General features: G+C 55.8%; 1 protein-coding gene across 6 annotated transcripts in view; it reads right to left on the reverse strand.

The window, feature by feature from the left end:
* Window positions 1-675: 675 nt before the first annotated feature.
* Window positions 676-12147, reverse strand: part of RALGDS (ral guanine nucleotide dissociation stimulator) — a 98581-nt gene continuing 87109 nt past the window's right edge. For 4 of the 6 annotated variants that reach the window (XM_048822924.2, XM_048822922.2, XM_048822926.2 and 1 more), the window contains exons 8-18: window positions 11547-11650; window positions 10850-10934; window positions 8392-8469; window positions 8211-8297; window positions 7877-7909; window positions 7446-7567; window positions 6779-6874; window positions 5888-6140; window positions 5349-5594; window positions 4961-5075; window positions 676-3473 (exon numbers count right to left, since the gene is read on the reverse strand). In XM_048822924.2, coding sequence (XP_048678881.1) covers window positions 3298-3473; window positions 4961-5075; window positions 5349-5594; window positions 5888-6140; window positions 6779-6874; window positions 7446-7567; window positions 7877-7909; window positions 8211-8297; window positions 8392-8469; window positions 10850-10934; window positions 11547-11650 — 1395 coding nt within the window. In that variant the 3' untranslated portion in view covers window positions 676-3297. The remainder of the gene's footprint in view (window positions 3474-4960; window positions 5076-5348; window positions 5595-5887; window positions 6141-6778; window positions 6875-7445; window positions 7568-7876; window positions 7910-8210; window positions 8298-8391; window positions 8470-10849; window positions 10935-11546; window positions 11651-12147) is intronic. The other 2 variants (XR_007353020.2, XM_048822923.2) reach the window with 2 other exon arrangements.

Below are 12147 nucleotides of genomic sequence, written 5' to 3' on the forward strand. Positions count from 1 at the left end.
GTTGCTTGAAATGGGGGTCTTTCATAAAGCTGTCACTGACTGACAATCCTCAGCAACAGAAGAGCCCTGTTTAGAAAGCTGGCTGCTTTCTCCTGCACTACACCAGATGAGATCAGTTCACTAATGCTACTTGGCCCTAAGCCTTCATGCAGGCATGGTGCTAACCCTACTAAAATCTCTACCATATTAACTAGATATTTAGCCCTGTTTTATAGATGGGGAACTGACTTACCCCAGAATGGGTAGAGCTACGACCAGCTGTCAGGTCCTGACCCTCCTCCTTTGCTCTCGCTGTGGGATTCAGTGGCCTAATGCAATGCTACTTCAGTGCTGGAAACCTGGGGTCCAGTCTGTTTAGGTGAGAAGTAGATAGTTTGCTGACGTCAATCCAGCAGGGCCATCTCTGCTCCCATCTGAAAGAGCAGACCTGCTAGTAATAGAAAAAACACAGTGATTCAAATCCTGTCGTCAATTGCCTTAGGGCCTCACTCTTTTCCTAGCAATAAAATGTCACTCACTCACTTGAGCAATCCCTGCAGGCATCAGTCCCTCCCTGCTCCTCTTTTGGCTGGTGAGAAGCCCAGGGCTTCACAGGAACAGCACCAGCCTTTGTCCTTTCCTCATTTTTGTGGTAGGCCAGCACCTGAGGACAAACTGCATCCAGCCTCCTGGCTGTGACATTTGCACATTGGTATTTTATTGCAAAGACTAATTACATTGCTGTGTACATGTCACACCGCTCAGTGTGCTCCTTCATTGAAGTTGTGTTACAAAATACATACATATAATACATCCAGCTTCAGTGATCACATACACATGGGGTGAGCTGAGCCCACCTGGAAAGACAGGGAAGTTGACCCTGCCCTGCCTTTAATTTCAGGAGTGGGCACAGGTGTTCAGGCACAGAGCAGTACAAAAGCTGAGAGGGCAGTGGGGGTGGGGTCAGTTTGTGAGTGTGTGGGATGTAGGGGTGTTCACATTCTCATAGGGAGTTAAGGGAATATTTCACAGTGACAGTTCACCCTGTAGGATCCTCTGGAGCCAGGGCGCCCCCACAAGACAGTAGCATTTAGGCACTTTCTGCCACAGCGTAGTGTAGGGTAAGGGAATGCCCTAGGCTTGCAGGCTGGCCATGCTGGCTGATCTGCAGAGAGTCCTTGCATGAAGATGATCTCTTCCTCCCAGCCTCCCCTGATACTACAATACTCCTCAGGTAAGGAGGGGACAGGTTCAGCTGCCTGGCAGAAGCTGGAGGGGTTTGGTTTGCAGCACAGCCGGGGAGTCGCTCATTCAGCCTCCAGCGGAGGTGGTCCAGCTTGTTGAGTGCTGTGCCTGGCAAAGGGGCCACTGAGACGCTGTAGGCAGGCCATGGAGAGAGGAGAGGCTCCTGCTTCAAGGAGGCCATGGCTCCCTTCATGTGCAGAAGCTGGGGGGTGGGGGAGGGAAGGAGAGGAGAGGAGAGAGGTTATTACCTGAAGCTTAGGCCCATGCAGATGCATGAACAAATGCCCTTTACAAAGTGCCCAGGCCAGACCCCAAAGCAGCAACACTCCAGAGTGACAGGCCCAAGGCCCTGCTAGGAGTTACCACCCAACCCAGAAGCAGCTGCTAGAGACAGAAGTGGGGTGGAAGAGAGCAGGCAGGTCCCGGGAAAGGTCAGCATGCGCTGGATACAGTCGTGCTGGGATAAGAGTTTCCCTCCCCATGCTCCCCGCAGCTTGACGCTACCTCTACATACCTGTGTCTAGCTTTCCTCCCTGCATGGCCCAAGTCACAGCACAGCTGAGACATGCAGGTCAGGTGGCAACTTCCAACAGGGTCCTACAGACCTGGTTCCTAAAAGACAGCTCCCAGGGACTAGCACTCCTACAGGCTTGTTCAGGAAAGGTCCTGTCTGCTCCCAGAGCTGGCAGGCACACCAGCATTGCTACAATGGGCAGGGGCATGGGCATAAACAGGAAAGGGCTTGAGGAGCTCCAGGAACAAAGAGCCCCCACTGTGAGTGTTTTGTTCAGTGATTTAAAAAACTCGGCTTTTACTCTCCCCTGCTGAAGCAATTCCCTGTTAGTGATAAAGAAACAAAGGGGATATGGAAAAGTCTCCACTCCTGCACACAACAGAAGGCAGCCGTTACAAAGATGGCTCCCAGCAACTTTAAAGACAAGCGGAGGGCAGGGAGGGTTAGTAAAAATGTACACATTTGACAGTCCTATTTACAACCAATAAATATTGAAAAAGATTCAGTAAACATCACGGGTTTGTTTTTACAAAAGTTTGCTCACACCCCTCCTCCATTTCATTGTCAAATGTTTAAAAAAGTCTTTTTAAAGCCCAATGTAAGTGGCACTTTCTAGGGGCTGGGTGGATGGAGCCCAGGGCTGTTAGCCCCACCTGGCTGCTCCTCTCCCACCCAACCAAAAAGAAAGTCTCTATTTACAGACACTTGTACAGAAGTTGGCTCCGCTCCTCCTGGCTCAGATGGCAGTTCCGGCTGGGTGTTTTTTGCCGACGAAGAGACACTGGCATTTGATCTTTGGTGCAGGTTTGAAAGTGATAGAGCACTGGAGGGACACGGGAGTCCAACCCAGAGGATCAGTAGAAAGAAAAAGCAGCCTTGCAGAGCTGAGTCGTCAAAGCCACCGGCCAGGTCATCACACCAAGGATGCCCCACCGATCCTGTGGAACAGCAGCTGCGTGGTTTTCAGTTTCGTGTCCCTAGGGGAATGGTCCAGAGGCAAAGTGCAGCTCCCCAGGGGCAGGTGGGCAATGCAAAATGGTCATGCTGCCAGTTTACCCCAGAAGGGGAACGAGGGACCTGGAGGGAAAGCAGCTTCAGGGCCCAACTCAGCACAGGAGGGGATACACCCCGTTGGAGAGGGAGAGCTCAGCTCTTTCGCTCCAGGGAGTCTGCTAAAACTCCCTGCATGTGGCCCCCCCTGCAGGTAGGTGAAGGGGGCCCTTGGCAAGTAGTCCTCTCCTCCGCTCTTTGACAGAAGGCACCTAAGGCAGAGAGGCAGGGCCCAGCTCTGGGCGACCTGACGGCCACAGCAGTGTCACACATTGGAAGGAGTTAAAAACCCAGCTTGCGTGTAGGAGAGCGCCCGGCTCGGAACGCAGGGTTCCACTGAGAGGCCACAGCCACACCCGCCCATACAGCTCCAGGAGAGCGACACCCTTCCTCGCGGGTCAGGCTGGCTCACCTCACCCAGGCCGGGTGGCGTTAAGATAGACCAGCAGCCAGGCCCAGAGCAGGCTGCCCTCGAAGCCCAGTCAGCGAGGGGCGCAGCCCAGCCATGGCTAGAAGATGCCCTTGGCAATCTTCAGGCCCTTCTGCTTCATCCTGGGCAGGGTGGAGCTGGAGCCGTGCTTGATCTTCACGCCCTTGGAGAAGCCCCTCTTCTTTAGCACAAAGTCGTAGTTGGCAGCAGAGTTCATGGCGTAGAAGACGTTGGCGTTGTCAGGGATCTTCAGCTCTGCAAGGAGAGTTCAGTTAAGTCACCCACGGGCTCCGGCTGCCTTCACGGAAGGGGAAGGAGCACGTAGCCAGGAGCCAAGGTAGAGCAAGGCTGGGACTGCACAGGGTGAGCCCCTGAGTCCTAGCCCCAACTCTGCCGCTGACTCACATTTAACTTTGGCCGAGTGCTGCAGCCTCGGCAGGACGGAGATGGTGCTCACCTCCCTGACAGACAGGAGAGCGGCATGGGGCTGCCTCAGCCACTGGGAGGATCACAGGGAATCTCTCTGGCTCCAGAGCATCTGGGAGGGAGGACCCATTTTACAGGTGGGGGAACTGAGGCCCACAGACTACACAACTTGCCCAAGGTCTAACAAGAAGTCTGTGGTGGAGAGGGAACAGGATCTGGGTCTCCAGCAGCCCAGGCTGGTACCCTAAGCGCCGGGCCATCCTTTCTTTTACGACTCTAGGGGAATGTTCTCCCCAGAAAGTGATGGCAGAAGCAGCTCCAGTAGCTCCTTCCCTGGGGGGCACATCCCCTCTAAGGAGTTGTGGACAGCTCCATCTAAGGTTCTGCCTACACAGCAGCTGCCAGATGTACACAGGCTAGTTCTACTCAGGCTACTGTGCTGAAATAGCATAGCCCCAGCAGCTGGGGTTAGCTACCCAACTACAACCCTACGGGAGAGTTATGGTCTGTCCTTGGGTCACCAGCCCAAGCCCCTGGCTGCGCAGCTGCAGCCCCGGCTGCTGTTTTCATAGATCCCAAGCTCAGAAGAGACTGTTGTGACCATCTAATCTGATCTCCTGTAGAGCACAGACCTTCCCTAAAATAATTCCCAGGGCAGATCTTTCAGAAACATCCACTCTTGTTCTGAAAATTGTTCGTGCTGGAGAATCCACCTGACCCCGGGTAAATTGTTCCAATGGTTCATTTTTCTCCCCGTTAAAAGTTTAGGCCTTATTTTAGGGTACTAGCACATGTAATTCCTAGCTCAGCGAGACATACACCTCCCAGCTTCTGTGTAGACATACCCCAGTGTAACATGGGCAGCTCAGGCTACGAGGGACACCAGAAGGCCCTAGGAAGGGGGGACCGTGTCAGACAAAACATGTGTCAGACCCAAAACGTCACAGAGTTCAGAATGGGTCCATTAGCTTCCCCACCCCAACTCTGCAGGGCCTGGTCCCAGCTGGCCTGGGAGAAGCAGCAAACACCGGGACAGCTCGTTCCTTTCAGCGGCTTCTGCAGCTGGGTGGTGCAGAGCTAAGGGCTCGGGCCAAGCATCCCAGCGGCAGCACGCTCTAGTCTCCCTTGGCCAGCAGAGGTGTCTTTGAACTGCCCAAGGGCCTCTGCTCGCACAGGGCGCTGTGAGGGCACGCTCCATCTCATGATAGGGGCAGAAGTCTGGGGTGACAGCCCCATACCGAAGGGGAGAGGAAGCGAAGGATACTGTGAGGGGCAGTTAATGCCAGAGGCAGGGTCCCAGCAGAAGCCCTAGGTACCTCTTTCCTCTGAGATGATCTGAACGAGCTCATAGTCTTCCGGCCGGTCCCCGTCCAGGTTGTGTTTGGCCATAGCCTTGCGAATCACCACTGGGGTCTTATCCTGGCTCGTCACCTGGAAGGGGAGAGTGCTCATCAACCCAGGGATCAGGGACAAGGACCCAGAAGCGGCTGCCAGGCCTAAGACAGATCCCATGCCCCCCTGCTTGTTAGTTCAGCAGCAATCGCCCTCTGTCCTTCCCGCTGCAAGCTCTGCCAGGAGGTGCTGTGAGGATCAAACACCTGCCTCAGGAGGCTCTGGGATTGGGCACGCAGCAGACTCTCCCCCGGATGCACTAGCCCAGACTAGCCCCCTCCCCCGGATGCGCTGCGGGTACCCAGTGCTCACCAGGATGCTTTTGTACATGTTGCCATTGTCCACGGCCAGGCTAACCCGGATGATGCAGCAGTCATCGATCTGCTGGTTGTAGAGGGGGAGGGAGAGGGAGGAGTAGCTGGAGATGCCCGAGACGGAGCGCTTGTGGGTGCGCGAGGCCGTCACCGGGGTGGAGGAGACCGAGGAGGAGGAGGCGCTGCTGGAGCCAGAGCCGATCCCCGACGTGTCCAGGGAGGAGAGCGAGGTGCATTCCCAGAACTGGGGGGGGAAGGAGGGACAAGCACCGGCTTCAGCATCTCCATCCAGAGAGGAAAGGGGGTGTCTCCCCCAACCGCACCCCCAGGGCCAGGAGGGGTTCTGCTCAAGGGAGTTACAGCCACAGCGGGGGGGCAGGGAATTCCCAATGACAACCCCCACTCATGCCTTGGACGGGAGGGATGGAAGGAGAGGGGCTCGGCCTCCCATCTGCTCCAGGTTAGAACCAGCCTTTAGGAGACGCGTGGGGGGAACCCCCACCCCCCAGGGCAGAGGCGGGGCTGCAATGGGCGCACCTGGCTCCTGATCGCCTGGGTGCGAGGAAAGCCCAGCGAGCTGCCCCGTACCTTCTTCTCCTGGCAGTCGGGGGACTCGGGGATGAAGCTGATGTTGATTTCCTCCACGTCGGAGCTGCTGGAGCCAGCCGAGGTGACGCTGACCGAGTCGGCCGCGTCCCCGCTGCACAGGTACTGCCCGCACTTGAGCTGGTCGAAGGATTTGGAGTGGGAGCTGCTGCTAGTGCAGGGCTCGGCACTCGGCACCTGCCGGCTGCAGGACGGGGGAGACAGATACGGTCAGGAAGGAACAAAGCAGACATGCACCGTGCAGCTGGGGCACCCGCCCCACGCCCCCCCTGCAGCCTCTGTTGCCCGCCCCCAGGGAACCTGCCCCGCAGCACCCACCCCATGCCCTCTGAAGCCTCTGCCCCAGGCCCAGCTCCCTCCGCTCTAGAAAGAGCCCAGTGTCCTGCCTGCACTCCAGCTCCAGCAGCTCCCTTCTGTAACCGTGAGCCCTCCTCCAGCTCTGTTAACGTCGCACAGCCCCACTGCTATTCTAACCCTGACCCCACAACCAAGATGTGCTAATGCACCCACAGCCTGAAGTGCAGCCACCCCTGCTATCCCAGGCCTGGGGCCCAAACTCTGCCAATGCAGCTCATTGTTAACAGGCAGCCCCCTAGGATCTCCCCCAGCTTGGCCATCGCCCCTTACTCTCGGCCCATGGCGCCCTTCGCTGCTGTGGCTGGTTTCACCCACAGCACTTGGGTCAAGAGCGGGGGGGCTGGAGGGAGACATGCCAGCCAGCAGTTACCCAAATACCACCCCCCACAGCTTGGCCTGGCCGCTAGCTCTGGGCAGCCCATCTCTGCTCGGGGCCCTGGTGAGAAGGGGAGCAGGGAGACTCACTCGCTCCATCGCTTGATGATGCCTGTGTTTTTCTTTGCCTTCAGCGTGTTGCTGGCCGACTCGGACAGGGGCTCGATCTCACATGAGAGGCTATAGCTAGGAGAGGGGAAGAGAGCAAAGATTCAGTCAGGTGAGGCTAGGGTCCCCCTCCAGAGCTAGCCATGTTAACAGTGCAGGGAAGGGAACGGATTGGAGCCCACCCGCAGCACTAGGGTGACCGCAGGTTTCTGACAGCCTCAGGAGTTGGGGTGCAAGGTGGGGTTGTGGTCCAAGTCCTGAGGTTTCAGCCTGGCATCTGAAGAGCAGGGAGGCTACAGGTGTTTAGACACCCCCTGTTCTGGGGGAGTCAGTCTGCAGGGTCGCCAACCCTGCACCCCTTTCCCAGTGCCAGATTCGCCCAGTGCGTTGGGGTTTGCAGGGAGGCTGCTCGGGGCAGCGCACAGTGGAGGGGACAGAGCAACGGGCCTAAGGGCTCAGCCGCAGATTTTCAGCAGCCTGGATCTGAAGGAGACAAAGGGTCCCGCTATGGGTCCAGGCAGCAGAGCGTCACAGAGGGAGGGTGAGCAGCAGAACAGCCCACGCTCTGGAGGCCCATCCAGAGGAGGAAGGTGCTGGGTCCCTGCAGAGGGACCGGTAGCTAAAGCCCCTGGCTCCGGGCCCAGCTCACCTTTCAGCCTCACTCAGCCGCTCCACGCCATGGAACCACTCCACGAAGCGATCCTCCTGCGTGAAGCTGTAGTTGTTGCAGGCCGACTGGAGCAGCTTGATCTGGGCGATGACTTCAAACTCCTGCAGGGAGCCGAGGCAGAGACAGAATGAGGCCCGCTCCTACTGGCTGACCAGACCCCCAGACTCCTGCCCCATGAGGTAGGGGTGTGTGTCTTAGACGGGCACCATACATGGAATCACAGAGCCCCGGGGAACCACTCCCCCAGAGCCAGCTACTGAAGCCTCATTGCTACAGACTGCAGAATGAGGGAGCCCAACTGGGCTGAGGTATCTGCAGGACCCCAGCTGCCTGGATGCACAAAGTCAGCCCCTTCCTCTAACCCAGGTCTGCTCAAGCTGAAAGCTCGGCTGTACGTGAACAGCTCTCACCTTCCTTCTCTTCTCAAAGTTGATCAGCCCCCCCTGAAAGATAGAAATCAAACAAAGGTTACAGGGAACCTGCAAGCGACGGTTCCCGCAGCCGCCAATAACCCCTCCCCCTGGGAACCGATCCCGCAGAGCACGACAGGCGAGGCCTTGCATCACGCTAGGGGGCAGCGTGAGTTCAGTAATGTACCCATGCGTCCCGGGAGTCTCACCATGCAGGGATCCAGCCCTTTGTTTTCAGCCACAGCCTCCCTCGGCCAGTTTCTGGGAGCTCCAGGGCTCAGTGAGGGAAGCCAGGCAGAGAAGGGGAGGCGGGGGGGTGGGGGGGAATACTTACATCCAGGAAGTCTTTCATGGCAGTATCCAGCATCACTAGGTCTGTGAGGAAGGTGCCCAGGTAGGGAATGGTGCCCTGCATCACGCCCTGGAAAAGGAGAGAGAGCCGGGGTGAGCCCCACACAAGCGACGGCCGCAGAGCTCTGAGTGAGCTACCAGCAACGGGCGGCCACGCCACTCACCATCTCCCGCTGCTGCTGCTGCCGTTTCTGGGCCCTCTTTGGGTTGATCTCCAGGGTGGCGAATTTGGACGTCCCCTCCTGGATTGGTGGGAAGACGACATAGGTTGGCTTATTGATCTAACGTCCCTGCTAGAGGCTCTCCTTGATCGCTAAGATCAGGCCTCCTGGGGCAAGAATTCAGACAGTGCTTTGCAAACCCTGGGTAAGTCCCACTCCCTGCCTTGCAGCTCATGCTGTCAGACAGAAATTCAGGTAGGGCAGGGAACACAGGAGCCCCACCCAGCCAGGGTTACAGAAGTGCCACCCACCTGCTGAGGGGCAAAGGGCTCGTCTACGTGGGAGACTTTTCTGGTGTAGAATTATATCAGCACAGTTAAGCTGCTACAGTTCTACTGGCACAACTCCCCATGCGGACACACTTATCCCAGGCTAAGAGTGGCTTTTTTTTGGCTCATCTTAAACAGTGCTGCCTACTGCACAGAGCACTGGACTGGGACGCAAGAGACCTGGTTTTCTGTTCCCACCTCTCCCACTGGCCTGCTAGGTGACCTCAGGCACATCCCCTCTGTGCCTCAGTTTGAGAGCTACAGGTGAAAAGCGCTAGATAAAGAGCCGGGTATTATTATTAAACAGCTTCCAAAGCGACATTTGCTCAAGTGAAACCAGGCCCTCTTCTACCGGAACAGGAGCGCCCACAAGGGGAGTTAAACTGGTATAGTGATAACGGTTTAAATTCACACCCTACCTTATACCAGTATAGCATCCCATGTGGACAAGACCTCTGTCTCTATGGGGGTGGGAACATGATCAAAGCTGAGCATTCATGCTATAAACAGGAGGAGTCTCACCCGATATGAGTCATGCTGCCCTCCCCTCATCTCAATCTCTCTCTCCGTCTCTCTCACACTCACACACACACACACGTACATATTAATAGCTCATCAAAGGGATGTTCTGTTCCCTTTTGGATTTTGTGATCTCAGCCCCAGACAGAGATGGGATGCAACGTCCGAGTGAACGCCCTGATGCGGAGATGGACATTTCTATAGCAGCATTTTACAAGCTTTGGGCCCGAGCCTGAGAAGGGCTGAGCACTCACTGCGCACCCTAAAATCAGTGGGACTCTGGGCAGGCCCTTTGTATGTGCAGGGCTGCTAAAATGCAGCCACCTCTGGGGCAGAGCAGCCACCTGGTGCACAACATCCTATACACACCCCTCTGATGTTGGGATTTGACCCTGGGGCCTCAGGCAGCCAGGCGATTCCAGCGCAGAACCATTAAGCCCAGCCCTCCGTGGAGCCAGAATGAAAGCTCCATACATGACACTGGGCAATATAGTAACAAGCAGGCATCAATACTCTTTTCGCACCCACTGCATCCTCGTGTAAGGCTGCTGCCATCAGCCGGGTTACTCTTGTGCCACGGTGGTGTGAACGAGAGCAGAATCAGGCCCACTAGAGAGATTTTCAGATGCAGTCTTGGTTTGGCCACCAAGTCGGCTACTTCCTTTCTAGGCAGCTAACAGGCGGGGGCGGCTGCCGCGGTGCTGGCTGCGCACATATATGAGAGAGAGCACGCGTGTGTGCATGCGCAAGGAGCCAGTCCAGGAGTTCATCTCACAGCCGGCATGGGCTCACACAGCCAGAGCTCCTTTACCTCTGTTCCAGGGAGATAAGGGGAGGGAATCCCTCTGCAGACACTCCTCTCTCATAGATAAGTCTCTCCCCTACTTATCTTCTGCCCTCGCTGGGGATTTCCTTGCTGCCAGAGCTGGCTGCAGCCCAAGCCCAATCAGAGCCATGCTCAGCAGTCCAGGCTGTCAGCATCAGCCATTCACAACATGCTGCCTTGCTCTGCCCCTTTCAGGCTTAAAGGGAAACTGTCCAGTTGGAAGTTCTGGGCCAGACCCTCAGCTGATGTAGTTCCACTGAAGAGCCATCGATTTACATAGACTGAGGATCTGGCCCATGAAAAACTAGTTTCCCCTGTGTGTATTATAAACACTGCCTGACAGTTAAAACTGGGGAGGATTCTACAAACCACATGCCCCTTTCTCCCTTCATCTTGGGCAGCCGAAATAGCCCAGTCAGTTTCAAGTCTCTCACTTCCTGACACTCATGTTCTAGCAAAAGGCTGCAACATCAGAGATGCAAATATTTCAGAGGGAATCCTCATTTCGGTTTTAAAATCACCCACACTCCCATATACATTCCCATTGGGTGCAGAGCGTGCAAAAAGTTTGTCTGTGTGTGCACACTTAGTGTGTCTGTAAAGGGCATGCTTTAAAGATCATGCAAGACCTCTATCATCTCATGGTATGTGCTGCTATAGACTTCACTACCCGTTCCCATTGCTCCACACATCCTCACTGCAGACTGGGCAGCATCAGGGTAAACTCCCATCCCACCCCCGGTTCAGAAACAAGCCCATGTGTAGAGAGACTCTGAGCTCCTGGTACCTTAATGAGAAGCTCCCGGCTCAGCGAGTGGTTGTTCTCATCCGAGAAGATTTCCGACAGCTCGTGGAAAGTGCGGAAGCTCTCCCTGTTCGGGGCGAAACAAGGAGGCATCAGCACCGGTCTTCCCCTCTTCTTGTGCAAGCCTATGCCCCTTTCTAAGCCCCACGCTGCTAGTAGACCACGAGTCCATTTCATTCTCCAAATTTCCACTTCCCCAAAACACCAGCTTGTATCCTGGATTCTTTCTTAGGCGATGGAGATTTTCCCAGCATGCCTTGGGAGAATGGCCATTCTTCCCCTTTGGCTCGCAGATTTATTGACCTCATTTGCCTGGGAATCTGCCTGAATGAAACATTCCCTTCCAGGCTGGGCCATGCCCCTGGGAAGGACCCAGCTGATCACAGCATTAGTGGGTAGTTCTGCCATTTTGGAGGGTATCCAGGAATATTTTACGTGTGGGATCTACCGTAGTTTCCTCATGCTGATAAGACAGCAAAATGTCTTACATTGGTCCCTGGCTTTTGGGCACACTCCAGGAGGAGAGCTGGTGAAATGATCACAGTGCCATCTGCACGATCACCAGGCCCTGGCTATAGCCCTGGGACGTGAGTCAGACAGCGTTACAGCTTGTGGCGTAGATGGGAACCCCCAAACTATGCTAACTCTCCGGCCATGGGACTCAAGGGGCTGCGCTCACCGTGACACCTCGTCCCAGGTCTTCTTCAGCCTGTGAACCGCGTTACACTGCAGGGCGGAGAGGATGGCTCGAAGAGAGGAGAAATTCTTTAGGATGCGACACTCCTGAGGGGAGACAGGGAGGCGGCAAGGTTTAATGTTAGTTGGAAAGATGGCAGCCAGGCAATAGTTATTGGTTTCCCCCTTTGGCCATGGAGATGTTTAGGGCCAAATCCTCAGCTGGTGTAAATCTGTGCAGCTCCACTGAAGTCAGAGCTATGCTGATTTAGCCCAGCTGGGCAGCTGGCCCCTTAGCATCTCGAGTCCCATCTGTACCCTCCCCTCCCTGCAAACCTTTTTCAGGTAGGTCCCAGCCCAGGCTTAGGCCCCTCAAACGGGGGTCTCCCTTCACACAGACAGGAATGGGTGACTTTAGCTCTACAGAACCGCACTGGCTGAGTTTTCATTCTGCAGAATCAAAAGTCCAAGGCAGAGGGATGTCAGAGCTGAACCCCACTTACTCAAACCCACAGATGATGAGGGTTCAGTTTGGTCCCCCTCAGCCATGGGCTCCTTGGAGAGCGATCTAGTTTTCTAGTGGGGGCACGGTAGGTGGGACAGGG

This window comes from Caretta caretta, chromosome 16, assembly GCF_965140235.1.
Source record: "Caretta caretta isolate rCarCar2 chromosome 16, rCarCar1.hap1, whole genome shotgun sequence".
Classification (NCBI taxonomy): Eukaryota; Metazoa; Chordata; order Testudines; family Cheloniidae; genus Caretta; species Caretta caretta.